Below are 17,679 nucleotides of genomic sequence, written 5' to 3'. Positions count from 1 at the left end.
TTTATGTATGCAACAACAGCTGCAAGAATTATATTAGCACAAGCTTGGAAGACAGAAGAAATACCAACGAAAGAATAATGGCAAGGGAAACTTCTGGAATATGCAGAACTGGCAAAATTAACAGATAAATTACATGAAAAGGATAACCAAGACTTTAAAAGAGAATGGGAACCATTTATGGAATATATGAAGAAGCAACACAATTGGACTCACTGGCAGGGTTTGAATAAACAAAAACAATTGTATATAACAAAAAGTAAGATTATACATATGGGGGAAATTTTGGGAAACAACACACAGGGTGAGTAATATGGAAATAAAACAAAATGGGAATATGAGGGCAGTCCAGGGGAGGAGGGGGGGAATATGGAAAATTGTTAGAGAAATATTGTTAGAGGATGTATACATGGAAAAACTGATAATATTTTAAAAAGAAAAAGAAAGAAAGGCCCCAGCCTCCTACCTGTCCAGCCTGCGACACTGGAAGTGAATGGATGAGAGCAGCAACAGGACGCCGGTGTTGTCGGGCTCCTGTCTCCACAGTTGCATGCAGTGCCTCTCAGCAGCTTCGAAGTCTCCCGCCTGGTACTCCCGGTGAGCCAACTCTGCCAGCCCTTGGAAGGAAAGCAGACGTTTTGTTGGTTCTGAAGGATCACCAAGACATTCGGATGGGGGGGAAACAAAAAGTTAGAAGAGGGGAGCCAAAAGCCGACAGACAGCGGTGTGCAAATAAAAAGGCGCAATGTCTGGCGTGATGCAAAACCTCAAGGGGGTCTGTAGGGCGAATGCAAACAGATCAGCTAAACGTCAAACTACAATTCCCAACATCCCTGACCACTGGTCCTGTTAGCAAGGGATGATGGGAGTTGTAGTCCCCAAACAGCTGGAGGGACAAGTAGGGCCATGCCTGATCTAGAGCAGTGGCGGCCCAACTCGGCCCTCCAGCTGTTTTGAGACTACAATTCCCATCATCCCTGACCACTGGTCCTGTTAGCTAGGGATCATGGGAGTTGTAGGCCAAAACACCTGGAGGGCCGCAGGTTGGGGATGCCTGCCTTAGACCAAGGTTGCAGTCGCCAAAACGGAATATCCAGTTGTCATTTGGGGGCAAAAAGGCTCCAAAGTCTTATTTTTCAAATAATGGAACAACTGTGATTGATTCTGAGCTCAACATCTGGCTAGTTCATTTTGTACAAAGATTACCATAATAAAAGACAAAAGTGGAAAAGACCTAACAGAAGCAGAAGACATCAAGAAGAGGTGGCAAGAATACACAGAGGAACTATACCAGAAAGAAATGGATGTCTCGTATACCCCAGGTAGTGTGGTTGCTGATCTTGAGCCAGACATCCTGGAGAGTGAAGTCAAATGGGCCTTAGAAAGCACTGCTAATAACAAGGCCAGTGGAAGTGATGATATTCTAGCTGAACTATTTAAAATTTTAAAAGATGATGCTGTTAAGGTGCTACACTCAATATGCCAGCAAATTTGGAAAACTCAGCAGTGGCCAGAGGATTGGAGAAGATCAGTCTACATCCCAATCCCAAAGAAGGGAAGTGCCAAAGAATGCTCCAACTACCACACAATTGCACTCATTTCACATGCTGGCAAGGTTATGCTTAAAATTCTGCAAGGCAGGCTTAAGCAGTATGTGGACCGAGAACTCCCAGAAGTGCAAGCTGGATTTAGAAGAGGCAGAGGAACCAGAGACCAAATTGCAAACATGCGCTGGATTATGGAGAAAGCTAGAGAATTCCAGAAAGACATCTACTTCTGCTTCATTGACTATGCAAAAGCCTTTGACTGCGTCAACCACAGCAAACTATGGCAAGTTCTTAAAGAAATGGGAGTGCCTGATCACCTCATCTGTCTCCTGAGAAATCTCTATGTGGGACAAGAAGCTACAGTTAGAACTGGATATGGAACAACTGATTGGTTCAAAATTGGGAAAGGAGTACGGCAAGGCTGTATATTGTCTCCCTGGTTATTTAACTTATATGCAGAATTCATCATGCGAAAGGCTGGGCTGGATGAATCCCTAGCCGGAATTAAGATCGCCGGAAGAAATATCAACAACCTCAGATATGCAGATGACACAACCTTGATGGCAGAAAGTGAGGAGGAATTAAAGAACCTTTTAATGAGGGTGAAAGAGGAGAGCGCAAAATATGGTCTGAAGCTCAACATCAAAAAAACGAAGATCATGGCCACTGGGCCCATCACCTCCTGGCAAATGGAAGGGGAAGAAATGGAGGCAGTGAGATTTTACTTTCTTGGGCTCCCTGATCACTGCAGATGGCGACAGCAGTCACGAAATTAAAAGGCGCCTGCTCCTTGGGAGAAAGACGATGGCAAACCTAGACAGCATCTTAAAAAGCAGAGACATCACCTTGCCAACAAAGGTCCGTATAGTTAAAGCTATGGTTTTCCCAGTAGTGATGTATGGAAGTGAGAGCTGGACCATAAAGAAGGCTGATCGCCGAAGAATTGATGCTTTTGAACTATGGTGCTGGAGGAGACTCTTGAGAGTCCCATGGACTGAAATAAGATCAAACGTATCCATTCTTAAGGAAATCAGCCCTGAGTGCTCACTGGAAGGACAGATCGTGAAGCTGAGGCTCCAATACTTTGGCCACCTCATGAGAAGAGAAGACTCCCTGGAAAAGACCCTGATGTTGGGAAAGAATGAGGGCACAAGAAGAAGGGGACGACAGAGGACGAGATGGTTGGACAGTGTTCTCGAAGCTACAAACATGAGTCTGACCAAACTGCAGGAGGCAGTGGAAGACAGAAGTGCCTGGCGTGCTCTGGTCCATGGGGTCACGAAGAGTCGGACACGACTAAACAACAACAGTTCAGATGACAACCTTGAGCGAGGTTAAGATCTTTGAGAACTGAAAGAAGAAAAGCCATCTATACTGGCCCATTCTGGCCTCTTTTTCTTAAGGACGACTGCTCCTGCTCAGGGTGGATAAAAATCCATGGTTTTTTTTAATTAACTTTTTAAATTAAAAAAATCAGACTTTTTTATTCAAATCGGATTTTTTTTATTTAAATCGGATTTTTTAAATTTAAATTGGATTTTTAAAATAAAATGCTTTTGGAGGAAAATTTATTCTAAAGAGAGTTTTCTATTTAAGTTATAGTCCAAAGGCTATTCATCAGGAAATAAGGATTTGTTTTAAGTTTTTCATGTGTGCTAAAACTCTGTCTTAAGGGTTTTTTTATTAAAAAATTGTTCAACCACATCAGTTAACCAACATGGATACATATGCTCATGTTGTTGTTTCAGTTAAATTAATTGTTTAAATTGTGATGAAGGAAATGATTCTTTTTCTCCTTCCAATCAAGTACAGCAGAAAAGTTGTCCAAATAGAAACTGTTAACTTATTAAACCTCACCATCATTTCATAATTATCGGTCTATGTATTTCTAATAGTAGAACCAAATCAGTCATTTTTGATATAATTGTAAAAACGACTCTGAAAATTGATGATTCAAAAAAGGAAGCCTTCCTTCCAGTTGTCAATAATAAGAGGATGCCAGCAAGGTTGAACCTTTCTGTTAAAAAAGGATTTTATCATTCCAAAAAGAAAACCTTCCTCCACTTGTCAATATTAAGAGCAGGGGTAGGCAACCCAAGGCCCAGGGTCTGGATCTGGCCCCACTGCCTTCTAAATCCGGCCCACAGACGGTCTGGGAAGCAGCGTGTTTTGACATGAGTAGAATGTGTGCTTTTATTTAAAATGCATCTCTGGGTTATTTGTGGGGCATAGGAATTTGTTCTTTTTTTTTCTCTTCAAAATATAGTCCAGCCCAGCACAAGGTCTGAGGGACGGTGGACCAGCCCCCTGCTGAAAAAGTCTGCTGACCCCTGTAACTGGGTGTTGCCCAAGGCTGAGCCAACATCCTGCCCGCCTGTGGCAGAAAAACCAGGCGAGACTTGAACCCCATAATGTGTGCTGCAGAAAGAGAGAAAGAGACAGGCAGCTTGCATGGAAAAGAGAGGGAGGGAGGGAGGGAGGGAGGGAGGGAGGGAGGGAAAGCTGATAGTAGTAGTAGTAGTAGTAGTAGTAGTAATAATAATAATAATTTATTATTTCTACCCTGCCCATCTGCCTGGGTTTCCCGAGCCACACTGGGTGGCTCCCAACATCAACATCATCATCATCACTTAATTTAGGGAAGCTTTTGGTATCTGAAGGACTATTGTATTTTAATATTTTGTTGGAAGCCGCCCAGAGTGGCTGGGAAAACCTAGCCAGATGGGCGGGGTATAAATAATTATTATTATTGTCATTATTATACCCCACCCATCTGGCTGGGTTTCCCAAAAGAAGACGCAGAGCAAACCATGTGACCAAAGAACTGCGGATTGGGATGAAGGGGAAATTGCTGTCAGAGAAAAGGGCAAAGGCCCAGTTAAATTCAGGTTCAAATGCTCTGCTGCGAAGTGAGAGACCAGTAACCGTCGCTCAACCAAACCTCCCAGGGTTGGCGCGAGGGAGCAAGGAGCAGAGGGAGAACCGTGTAGGCTGCCCCCTGACCCCTTTATAGGAAGGACAAGAAATAGGCAAGCAATAAATAAAATAAAATAAAAATACAATGTTGATCATGAGCTAGCTGAATTGAGAGGCATAGGATTCAAGCCGTATGGAGCAAACTTCACACACGCCACTTACAAAAATGCTCATTTCTGTTCCAGAAAGGCTAACAGGTTGGTTACATTTAGGGCACAATGGTCACTCACGTCGTAAAAGATGAAACTCGCAACTTACGCACATTTAACCTGCGCACATTCAGCTTGCCATGCTTGGCTAATTATTATTATTATTATTATTATTATTATTATTATTATTATTATTATTATTATTATTATTTCTACCCCGCCCATCTGGCTGGGTCTCCCAAGGCACTCTGGGCAGCTTCCAACAAAAGATTAAAAATAATTAAAACATCAGTCATTCAAAACTTCCCTAAAAATAAAAAATTGAAAGGGCCATGTGTCTGGGTAAAAAGCCTTTGGCAATCCCACTCTCTGTCGAACCCAAGGTGGTTTCATAAGCCAACGTAACCCCCCAAGTTAAGTTGAGAATCGCCTGTATATAAAGAATTTTTCATTTGGACATTTTGAACTGTTTTCCAACTGAGATCAAAGTTCTAGTGGTTGACATTCGGACATACACCAAATACTGACCACGGACTCGTCTCTTTCTTCCAGGCAGTGTAAAGGTACACCAATCCCCACCCTTACCTGTTTAGAGAAGTTTTGAATGACTGATGTTTTAATGTCTTTTTAATCTTCTGTTGGAAGCTGCCCAGGGTGACTGGGGAAGCACAGCCAGATGGGCGGGGCAGAATTAATTTATTAGTAGTAGTAGTAGTAATAGTAGTAGTATTGTTGTCATCATCATCATGAGATTCGGAAATGTGTCCTGAACAGCGTCTTGTTGCTGCATTATTATTATTATTATTATTATTATTATTATTATTATTATTCCTACATTCTCTGCTGCTCCTGGAAGGGGCACCTGCCCCTGAGAAGGGGCTTCATAGAACCTCTGACTGCAACTGCATTTCAAACAAGTTGGGTTCTTTTGTTCAAAAACAAAATAAATCAACACACTGTAGTTAAATGAGAATATGCAAGGAGCAGATGGCTTCTTAAGGAGTTGGGACTCAATGTATGCTTCTCTGTAATTTTCCTTTCAAGCCGGCAGCTTATTACGAGGTCAGCAGACAAGATCAGCAGAGCAGGTTGACACCTAAAGCTGAATTTCTATTGTGTAGACCTATTTTTTTATTTTCATGTGCTGCCAATGACCAGGCACAGCACTCAAGTAGGATCTGAGATTTAGACTACACCACATTCACATGTCACACTACCTACATAGGACCTTTGCAAGTAAACCACCCAGTGCCGGATTTATGTATAAGCTAAACAAGCTCTAGCTTAGGGCCCCACTCTCTTGGGGGGGCCTCAAAAAATTGAAGAAGAAAAAACTGGATGTACATTTCCAAAAGAGAAGATAAAAAACAAATAAAATAAAACCGACATACAGCAAGTGTTTAGTGTTGTGTCGGCTCCTATTTGTGATGTGCAAGTAGCTTTAGATACCCATCACCATATTTTTCGCTCCATAAGACGCACCTAGTTTTTAGAGGAGGAAAACAAGAAAAAAAATATTCTGAACGAAATTCTGAATGAAACAGGGAGGATTTGCTGAAACTAATTTGGAAATTGGGATGCAGAAAGGGGAGGTATGGGGAAGTCGGTGAAGTAAGGTTTAAGAAATAAGGATTGGAAATTATACATGTTTGTTTATGTGTTTGTCTGTTTGTATTGTGTATTGTTTGTGTTTATATAAATTGTGGAAAACCAATAAAAATTTTTATAAAAAAAATAAATTCTGAATGAAACAGTGGATGTATGATTTTTGTGGTTCATGCTGTGGCCACAGACATGTGATCTGATGGTGAATTTGGGCTGACCCAATGCAAAAATCCTGAGGATCCATGTGGATCCGTGCTTTGCAACCATGTTTTTGCGCCATTGCGGCCCCAGACAACAGTGGGTGCGTGATTTTTTTTGGTGCAGGCTATAGTCATGGACATGCTATGTGATTTGATGGTGAATTTGGGGTGACCCAATGTAAAAATTCTGAGGATCCATGGGCTTTTACCTTCCCCCTCCCAGGCAGCCTCTGCTAGCGTCCCTTATCTCTCTCCCGATCCCACCATCAGCTGCTTCCTTTCAACACTCCCTTCCCTCCTTTGCCTTAGTGTCTTTTCCTTAGCTGGAGAAGTTTTTTGCTCCTCCTTTTCTTCTAATTCCTCTCCTTATTGCTTTAGCCTTCCTGCTTCCCCCCTTTGCAAGTTTGCTGTCTTTACCTCCCCCCTCCCAGGCAGCCTACTCTTTCTCCAGCGTCCCTTATCTCTCAGCGGCTTTGTTTCAACACCCACTTTCCTCTTTCAAAAAAAAAAAAGCATGACCTGCTTTTTGCCCTTGGGCAATTCGGCTCCAGGGACCACGCATTCACTCCCTAAGACGCACAGACATTTCCCCTTACTTTTTTGGAAGAAAAAAAGTGCGTCTTATGGAGTGAAAAATACGGTAGGTCCATAAGTTACCATATAGCATATATTCAACACAAAAAACAGCAACAATTGGTTGTGGACAAAGGACAGCTGGACATATCAAGGGCCCCATTACCTTCAGTAGTTTAGGGCCTCATCAAACTTAAATCCGCCCCTCTATCTATCAATCAATCAATCAATCAATCATCTATGTCTCTATCTTATGCCTGGTCTAGTGACAACAACTGGTGATGATTATTAACTTATTATTTATACCCCGCCCATCTTTTTTAAAATATTTTTTATTCATTTTACATATAGTCGCATTGCATGACAACATGTCTTCATACGAAATCTCTTTGGCTCTGCTGAGCCTCCCTCCCGCCCAATGGTTTTTTACAAACTTCAATTTTGCTTCCATGCATTTCACGTCCTTTCCTGTTCTTGTGATGTCATTCCGGAAGTTAATTACATTATTCATCCTGAATTTGGTTGCCTTTCTTCTGGCAAATCTTCAGATCACCCTGCTACTGATAGACCCGGGGGCCGGATCCGGCCCAATTGCCTTCTCAATCCGGCATGCGGATGGTCCAGGAATTGTGTTTTGACATGAATAGAATGTGTCCTTTTCTTTAAAATGCACCTCTGGTTGATTTGTGGGGCCTGCCTGGTGTTTTGACACAAGTAGAACGTGCTTTTATTTCAAATGCATCTCTGGGTTCATAGGAATGTGTTCATTATTATTTTTTCCCAAAATAATCCGGCCCGAGGGACAGTGGACTGGCCCCCTGCTGAAAAAGTTTGCTGACCCCTGTACAGTACTAGATTGTGCGAGTGTCTTTCCTCAATAAACCAAGTCTTCAGCCAGAGATGCACAGGTAATTCAGGATATTCAGACCAGAGGCATGTTGGGGGGGGGGGGAGTGAACCAGCAACTCAAGATGAGCAGATCTAAGAAGTGTAAATCCACTTACTTATTTGCCCCAGGGGGCAGTTTGGTCAAGCTGGGTTTCAAGGCTGCCGAAAGGCACAGAGGTTGCCCGCCCATCCCAGCAAACAGCTGCTGCCCTGCCTAGTGACTGTATTTTTCCGTGTATAAGACTGTATTTTCCCCAAATTTCTTTAATTCTTGATTTCCTCGACATCTGATGGGAGGGCGTTCCACAGGGCGGGCACCACCACCGAGAAGGCCCTCTACCTGGCTCCCTGCAACCTTGCTTCTCACAGGGAGGGAAGCGCCAGAAGGCCTGCGGGAGAGCCTACTGTGAATAGGCTCTATAGGCTAAGTGAACTCAACACAGGCTCTCCTTGTGCATCACCCGCATCGAAACAAGAGCAAAAGAGAGAGCAAACAATAAGAGAGGGAAAAGAAGCAAGAGCACCTCAATTTCAGCTCTCCCTCTGGCTCCTATTTATTTGGCTTAGTGTAAAGAAGAAGCTCCCCTAAACATGAAGATTTACAGCCGGACAAAAGGTGTATTTTAATATTTTGGTGGGAGCCGCCCAGACTGGCTGGAGAAACCCAGCCAGATGGGTAGGGTATAGGTCAGGCACCCCCCAAACTCAGCCCTCCAACTGTTTTGGGACTACAACTCCCATCATCCCTAGCTAACAGGACCAGTGGTCAGGGATGATGGGAATTGTAGTCCCAAAACAGCTGGAGGACCAAGTTTTGCCATCACTGGGTGAAACTGACAGGAAGAATCCGGAACCAGCGAGATCAAGCCTTCCACAAAGACTAGAATAAATTTACATTTGAAAGACAACTGTAAGTAATTAACACCAGTAGCAGGGTGATCTGAAGATTTGCCAGAAGAAAGGCAACCAAATTCAGGATGAATAATGTAATTAACTTCCGGAATGACATCACAAGAACAGGAAAGGACGTGAAATGCATGGAAACAAAATTGAAGTTTGTAAAAAACCATTGGGCGGGAGGGAGGCTCAGCAGAGCCAAAGAGATTTCGTATGAAGACATGTTGTCATGCAATGCGACTATATGTAAAATGAATAAAAAATATTTTAAAAAAGATGGGCGGGGTATAAATAATAAGTTAATAATCATCACCAGTTGTTGTCACTAGACCAGGCATAGGCAACCTCGGCCCTCCAGATGTTTTTCAGACTACAATTCCCATCATCCCAGACCACTGGTGTTGTTAGCTAGGAATGATGGGAGTCGTAGTCTCAAAACCTCTGAGGTATCCAAGGCGGAGACCCCCACCGCGGACCGGCCCTCTCACCGTCGGGAGCCAGGCCTGGGGACCCCACCCCGCCGCCTCCTCCTCAGTCCGACACCTAAGGAGAGGCTCCCTCGCCTCCCAGCGCCCGGGGATTCGCGCGCTCCTCGCGGTTCCCTCCTGAGGGGCGAAGCGCTTCCTTCGCCGCCGCCAGTACCTGTGCTGTCGGAGACGTTGCCCACGGAGGTCGCCATGGCTCCGGCGACAGGGCTCGGATCCACGTCCGCCGGGGGCAGCGACGACTCACGAAATGGCGGTCGGGGACGCGCGCGGAGGAGGACGCTAGCCGCGGCCGGATCTTCTTTTGACAAAGTAGTCCCTCCCTTTCCGCGGGGCGACGCGCTTCCCTGCCGCCGGAGGAGAAGTCGGAAAGAAGAAAGGAGGCGGGACGCCGAAATAGCTTGGGCTGGAGGAGCCGAAACGGCCGCCGAGAGAGGAAAACGTTCGCGTGTATCCCTCCGCCGCGCGAAAGCCGATACACTGCGGTAATTTGATGAGGCGCGCTTGCGCCATGCAGGACAGTCGCCTCGCCTAAGCCAAAGAAATGTGCGCGCTTCGGTAACGCTCGCCTCCCCTCAGCGAAAGTTAAGGCTGAGGCGTGTCGCGCAAGGGGCGGGGCGGGGCGGGGGGGAGAGCGGGAAAGATGGCCGAGGGCGGAGGCGTTTCCAACCTTTGGCCCTCCAGATTTTTTTGACCTACAACTCCCATGGTCCCTAGCTAACAGGACCAGTGGTGAGGGATGGTTTTATTTGGGTCTGGGTAAAAGGCGGATCCTCATGGATCCTACACTTTTTTAAAAATAACTCCAACAAATTCAGTGTCAAATCACACCTAGAAGGCACGGCTACAAACTGGGCTATAAAAAACGTGGATCCAACAATTTGCCGCGCTGCAGCACCACAAAAACATGGATCCGAGGCACGGATCCTCAAGAATTCATATGATTTTTTCATTCAAATTAAATAAAACCACCATGATACTGTGTAGACTATGTCTTACTCTGTAGACAGCATCAAAAAAATCATGCATCCACTGTTTCGTGGGGCCACAGGGGCGCAAAAACATGGTTAAAAAACACGGATCCTCATTAATCCTCATGATTTTTGAACTAGATCAGCCCAAAGTCACCATCAGATAAAACATCATGGCCATGGACACAGCATTCACCACAAAAATCACGGATCCACAGCTTGCTAGCCATACCGTGGCCCAAAAATGTGGTTATGGAGCACGGATCCTCATGGATCCTCATGCTTTTTGCATTGGGCCACCCCAAACTCACCGTCAAATCACACATGTCCAGGGGCACAGCCTGCACCACAGAAAATTCGGATCCACGGCTTCCTGGCAACTCCATGGCCCAAAAACGTGGTTTTGAAGCACGGATCCCCATGCTTTTTGCATTGGGCCACCCCAAACTCACTGTCAAATAACACATCATGCCCATGGGCACAGCCTGCACCACCAAAAACTAGGATCCATGGCTTCCTGGCCACTCCATGGCCCAAAAACCTGGTTTTGAAGCACGGGTTCTCATGGATCCTGATGCTTTTTGCATTGGGCCACCCCAAACTCACCGTCAAATCACACATCATGTCCAGGGGCACAGCCTGCACCCCAAATAACTCAGATCCACGACTTCGTGGCCATACTGTGTCCAGCCCCAAGTCACCCTCAGATAAAACATCATGGCCATGGGCACAGCATGCACCACAAAAATCACGGGTCCACGGCTTCCTGGCCATACCGTGGCCCAAAAACGTGGTTTTGGAGCACGGATTCTCATGGATCGTCATGCTTTTCGCATTGTGCCACCCCAAACTCACCAGCAAATCACACATCATGCGCATGGGCACAGCCAGCACCACAAAAAACTCAGATCCACAGCTTCCTGGCAACTCCATGGCCCAAAAATGTGGTTTTGAAGCACGGATCCTCATGGATCCTCACGCTTTTCGCATTGGGCCACCCCCAAACTCACTGTCAAATAACACATCATGCTCATGGGCGCAGCCTCCGCCACAAAAAACTCGAATCCACGGCTTCCTGGCCATACCGTGGCCCAAAAACGTGATTCCGAATCACGGATCCTCATAGATCCCCATGATTGTTACAGTAGATCAGCCCAAAGTCACCATCAAATCACACATCATGGCCAGGGAAACAGCCTGCACCAGAGAAAATTCGGATCCACGGCTTCCTGGCAACTCCATGGCCCAAAACATGGTTTTGAAGCATGGATCCTCACGCTTTTTGCATTGGGCCACCCCAAACTCACCGTCAAATCACATATCATGCCCATAGGCATAGCCTGCACCACAAAAATCATGGATCCACAGCTTGCTGGTCGCTCCATGGCCCAAAAATTTGGCTTTGAAGCACGGATCCTCATGGATCCTCATGCTTTTTGCATTGGGCGACCCCAAAATCACCGTCAAATCACGCATTGTGTCCAAGGGCACAGCCTGCACCACAAAAAACTCAGATCCACGGCTTCCTGGCCACTCCATGGCCCAAAAACGTGGTTTTGAAGCATGGATCCTCATGCTTTTTCCTCATGGATCCTCATGCTCTTTGCATTGGAACAACCAAAACTCACTGTCAAATTACGCATCATGCCCATGGGCACAGTCTGCACCACAGTAAATTCGAATCCATGGCTTCCTGGTCATACCATGGCTCAAAAACGTGGTTTTGATGCACGGATCCTCATGCTTTTTCCTCATGGATCCTCTTGCTCTTTGCATTAAAACAACCAAAACTCACCGTCAAATCACACATCATGCCCATGGGCACAGCTTGCACCACAAAGAACTCGAATCCACTGCTTCCTTGTCATACCGTGGCTCACAAACGTGGCTTTGAAGCACGGATCCGCATGGATCCTCACGCTTTTTGCATTGGGCGACCCCAAACTCACTGTCAAATCACGCATCATGTCCAGGGACACATCCTGCGCCACAGAAAATTCACACCCACGGCTTCCTGGCCATACCGTGGCCCCAAAACGTGGTTCTGAAGCACGGATCCTCATGGATCCTTATGCTTTTCGCATTGGGACAAATCAAATTCACCATCAAATTACGCATCAGGTCTAGGGGCACAGCCTGCACCATAGAAAATTCGAATCCACGGCTTCCTGGTCATACCATGGCTCAAAAACGTGGCTTTGAAGCACGGATCCTCATGGATCCTCACGTTTTTCGCATTGGACCAAACCAAATTCACTGTCAAATCACACCTCAGAGCCAGGGGCACAGCCTGCACCACAAAAATCACGGATCCACGGCTTCCTGGAGACTCCATGGCCCAAAAACCTGGTTCTCAAGCACAGATCCTCATTGATCCTCATGATTTTGGCACTAGATCAGCCCAAAGTCACCGTCAGATGGCACGTCACAGGCAGGGGCACAGCCTGCACCACAAAAATCACAGATCCACGGCTTCCTGGCCATTCCATGGTTCAAAAACCTGGTTTTGAAGCATGGATCATCATGGATCCCCATGCTCTTTTCATTGGGCCAAACCAAATTCACTGTCAAATCGCACGTCAGAGCCAAGGGCACAGCCTGCACCACAAAAATGATGGATCCACGGCTTCCTGGCCACTCCATGGCCCAAAAACTGGTTTTGAAGCACTCATCCTAACGCTTTTCAAATCACACATCATGTCCAAGAGCACAGCCTGCACCACAGAAAATTTGAATCCACGGCTTCCTGGCCATACCGTGGCCCAAAAACGTGGTTTTGGAGCACGGATTCTCATGCTTTTTCCTCATGGATCCTCTTGCTCTTTGCATTAAAACAACCAAAACTCACCGTCAAATCACACATCATGCCCATGGGCACAGCTTGCACCACAAAGAACTCGAATCCACTGCTTCCTTGTCATACCGTGGCTCACAAACGTGGCTTTGAAGCACGGATCCGCATGGATCCTCACGCTTTTTGCATTGGGCGACCCCAAACTCACTGTCAAATCACGCATCATGTCCAGGGGCACATCCTGCGCCACAGAAAATTCACACCCACGGCTTCCTGGCCATACCGTGGCCCCAAAACGTGGTTCTGAAGCACGGATCCTCATGGATCCTTATGCTTTTCGCATTGGGACAAATCAAATTCACCATCAAATTACGCATCAGGTCTAGGGGCACAGCCTGCACCATAGAAAATTCGAATCCACGGCTTCCTGGTCATACCATGGCTCAAAAACGTGGTTTTGAAGCACGGATCCTCATGGATCCTCACGTTTTTCGCATTGGACCAAACCAAATTCACTGTCAAATCACACCTCAGAGCCAGGGGCACAGCCTGCACCACAAAAATCACGGATCCACGGCTTCCTGGAGACTCCATGGCCCAAAAACCTGGTTCTCAAGCACAGATCCTCATTGATCCTCATGATTTTTGCATTAGATCAGCCCAAAGTCACCGTCAGATGGCACGTCACAGGCAGGGGCACAGCCTGCACCACAAAAATCACAGATCCACGGCTTCCTGGCCATTCCATGGTTCAAAAACCTGGTTTTGAAGCGTGGATCATCATGGATCCCCATGCTCTTTTCATTGGGCCAAACCAAATTCACTGTCAAATCGCACGTCAGAGCCAAGGGCACAGCCTGCACCACAAAAATGATGGATCCACGGCTTCCTGGCCACTCCATGGCCCAAAAACTGGTTTTGAAGCACTCATCCTAACGCTTTTCAAATCACACATCATGTCCAAGGGCACAGCCTGCACCACAGAAAATTTGAATCCACGGCTTCCTGGCCATACCGTGGCCCAAAAACGTGGTTTTGGAGCACGGATTCTCATGGATCGTCATGCTTTTCGCATTGCGCCACCCCAAACTCACCAGCAAATCACACATCATGCGCATGGGCACAGCCAGCACCACAAAAAACTCGGATCCACAGCTTCCTGGCAACTCCATGGCCCAAAAATGTGGTTTTGTTTTTTTTTTATAATAATTTTTATTACATTTTTTCCAAATTACAGATAAAACAGAGAAAAGAAAGAACATAAAAAGTAGAAAGAAAGAAAAAACAGAAAATCACAACTATTTCAACAACTTATTTCAGATTTCTATCGGACTTCCCCACATCTCCCACATAGTGCATTCTTGACAATAAAGTTATCAGCAAATTATAACCTTGTTTCATGTGTTTCTTTGTACTTTCAATTGCGGTTTAAGTTTAAATCTCTTATTTTCCATTTACTCTAAAAATATAACATATTGTCATTTTTACCCATTTAAACTTTGATTCTTTCATAAATATTATCCAATTTCATATATAATCCACTTTCGTTGCTGGGGCTAACATTCCAAGTCATACGGCATCTTAAGATTCATATAACTTATAATACTTTTGCAAATAGTCTTTAAATTTTTTCCAATCCTCCTCCATTGCTTCTTCTCCCAAATCTCGGATCCTTGCAGTCATCTCGGCTAGTTCCATGTAGTTCATCAATTGCGTCTGCCAGTCCTCCAGTGTGGGCAAATCTTGAGTCTTCCAATGCTTAGCAATAAGGATTCTTGCTGCTGTAGTAGCATACATGAAAAAAGTTCTATCCTTCTTTAACACCTTCTGGCCGACAATGCCCAGAAGAAAGGCCTCCGGTTTCTTGGGGAAGGTGTACTTAAACACCTTTTTTAACTCATTATAAATCATTTCCCAGAAGGCCTTCAATCTTGGACAAGTCCACCAAAGGTGAAAGAATGTCCCCTCAGCTTCCTTACACTTCCAACATTTATTATCGGACAAATGGTATATCTTAGCCAGCTTGACTAATGTACCACCTGTATACCATTTTCATAATATTTTCTTTCAGAGCATTACATGCAGTAAACTTCATACCGGTGGTCCATAACCTCTCCCAGTCTTCAGACATGATATTATAACCAATGTCCTGAGCCCATTTTATCATGGCTGATTTAACTGTCTCATCCTGAGTGTTCCATTTAAGCAGCAAGTTATACATTCTCGATAGTAACTTGGTCTTTGGTTCTAACAACTCTGTCTCAAGTTTCGATTTTTCCACCTGGAATCCTGTTTTTTTGTCTAGCTTAAAGACCTCATTAATTTGGGCATAATGTAGCCAATTTTGCACCTTACCTTTTAGTTTTTCAAAGCTCTGCAACCTCCAATTACCTCCAATGTTTTCTATTATTTCCCAATATTTCGGCCAGCAGGCCTCCATATTGGGTTTTTTCCGAGCTTTGGCCTCTATTGGTGATATCCACCTCGGAGTTTTGCTTTCCAATAAGTCTTTGTATTTTTTCCAGACCATAAATATTGCTTTTCTGACAATATGGTTTTTAAACATTCCGTGTGTTTTTCCCTTGTCATACCACAAATACGCATGCCAACCTAGCGAATTATTAAAGCCTTCCAGATCTAGGACATCAGTGTTTTCTAACAGAATCCAATCTTTCATCCAGCAGAAGGCCGCAGCTTCATAATATAACCTTAAGTCTGGCAGGGCAAACCCCCCTCTCTCCTTTGCATCAGTTAGTATTTTAAACTTTATTCGGGGCTTTTTGCCCTGCCAGACAAATTTAGAGATGTCCTTCTGCCACTTTCCAAAACATTCCACTCTGTCCACAATCTGCAAGGCTTGAAACAAAAACAACATTTTTGGCAAAACGTTCATTTTTATAGCTGCAATTCGGCCTAACAAGGATAATTTCAATCTTGACCAAATTTCTAGATCTCTTTTAACTTCTGACCAACATTTCTCATAATTATCTTTAAATAAATTCAAGTTCTTGGAAGAAAGATTGACCCCCAGGTATTTCACTTTTTTAACAATATTTAGTTCTGTTTCCTTCTGAAACCCCTCTGTTTCAGTAGCTGTCAAGTTTTTCCCTAACACCTTAGTTTTTTGTTTGTTCAGCTTAAAACCCGCCACCCGACCAAATTTCTGAATCAATTCCAAAACTCTTTTTGTACTAGATTCTGGCTCCTGTAATGTTAAAACCAAGTCATCTGCAAATGCTTTCAGTTTATATTGTTTCGCTCCGACCCGTATTCCTTGTACCTGCCGATCCTTCCTTATCATGTTCAGCAAAACCTCCAGGACTGAAATAAACAATAAAGGGGAAAGGGGGCACCCCTGACGTGTTCCTTTTTCAATATGAAGTTCTTCTGTCACCACATTGTTCACTATCAACTTAGCTTTTTGTTCTGAATAGATTGCTTCTATTCCATTCTCAAACCCCCTTCCCACTCCCATCCCTTCCAAGTTTTTCTTCATAAATTTCCAAGAAATGTTGTCAAAGGCCTTCTCCGCATCAATAAAAATTAACACTGCTTTAGTGTTAATATTTGTTTGTAAAAGTTCCAGAATATCAATAATATTCCTAGTGTTATCAAACAAATGTCTACCTGGGAGAAAGCCTGCTTGGTCCTTATGAATTACTTCATTTAATACTTTTTTAAATCTATTAGCCAAAATATCTGCAAATATTTTGTAATCCACGTTTAGGAGTGAGATGGGACGGTAGTTCTTAAGTTGAGTCGTTTCCACTTTAGGTATCAGTGTGATGAATGCTTCTTTCCACGTATCTGGTGCCCTCCCTCCCCCCATAATCTGGTTGCAAACCTCCATTAATGGTTGTATCAAGTAGTCTTTTAACATCCTGTAGTATTTGGAGGTAAGTCCGTCAGGGCCTGGAGATTTGCCTAGCTGCATATTCTGAATGGCATCCTCGATTTCCTGTTGTGTTATTTTACAATTCAAGATTGATCTCTTCTCTTGAGATAGTTCTGGTAGGCCATTGTCTTTCAAGAATTGTTCTATCTCAGTTACTTCCTCGGACCCTTGTGTATACAGTTTTTTAAAATATTTCTGGAAGCACTTTCTAATTTCTCCCGGTTTCTGAATATTTTTCCCTTCAACTTCTAGGTTGGTAACATAATTTAATTTTTGTCTCTTTTTCAACTGCCAAGCTAGCAGTTTCCCACATTTATTCGCAGATTCAAAAGATCTTTGTTTCATTTGTTTGATTTTCCATTCCACTTCTTGGTTGATCAATTTCGTATATTGTGACTGGTGGAATTTAATTTCTCTTAAAGTCTCTTTTGATTTTGGATTCAATCTTAATTTTTTCTCTCCATCTCTTATCTTCTCTAGTATCTTATCCTTTTTCCCATTCCAGAATTTTTTCTTAATCGTATTCTGTTGTATCAGAAACCCTCTCATAACAGCTTTACTTGCATCCCAGATTATTCTTTTTTCCACCGAGGTGTTCAAGTTAATTTCAAAATAGTCCTTTAAAGCTTTTTGGGCCTTCTTTACGATCTCTTGATCTCTTAGCAGGTTGTCATTCATTTTCCATCTGAGGGAATCGGCAGT

At 44.3% G+C, this 17,679-nt stretch overlaps 1 protein-coding gene and 1 long non-coding RNA gene across 3 annotated transcripts in view; one reads left to right on the top strand and one right to left on the bottom strand.

The window, feature by feature from the left end:
- LOC309523294 (UDP-N-acetylglucosamine--peptide N-acetylglucosaminyltransferase 110 kDa subunit-like) overlaps positions 1 to 9,582 on the bottom strand; it is a 116,594-nt gene extending 107,012 nt beyond the window's left edge. Inside the window, exons 1-2 of one of the 2 annotated variants that reach the window (XM_082207071.1) lie at positions 9,475 to 9,582; positions 464 to 614 (exon numbers count right to left, since the gene is read on the bottom strand). In XM_082207071.1, the coding sequence (XP_082063197.1) occupies positions 464 to 614; positions 9,475 to 9,511 (188 nt within the window). In that variant the 5' untranslated portion in view covers positions 9,512 to 9,582. Of the gene's footprint in view, positions 1 to 463; positions 645 to 9,474 lie in introns of both variants that reach the window. The other variant, XM_082207070.1, reaches the window with a different exon arrangement.
- LOC309523338 overlaps positions 1 to 17,679 on the top strand; it is an 892,159-nt gene that overhangs the window by 614,219 nt on the left and 260,261 nt on the right. The window lies entirely within an intron of this gene.

The sequence above is a fragment of the Podarcis vaucheri genome (assembly GCF_965113315.1).
Source record: "Podarcis vaucheri genome assembly, chromosome: W".
Classification (NCBI taxonomy): Eukaryota; Metazoa; Chordata; class Lepidosauria; order Squamata; family Lacertidae; genus Podarcis; species Podarcis vaucheri.
This window is presented reverse-complemented; position numbering and strand designations above follow the sequence as displayed.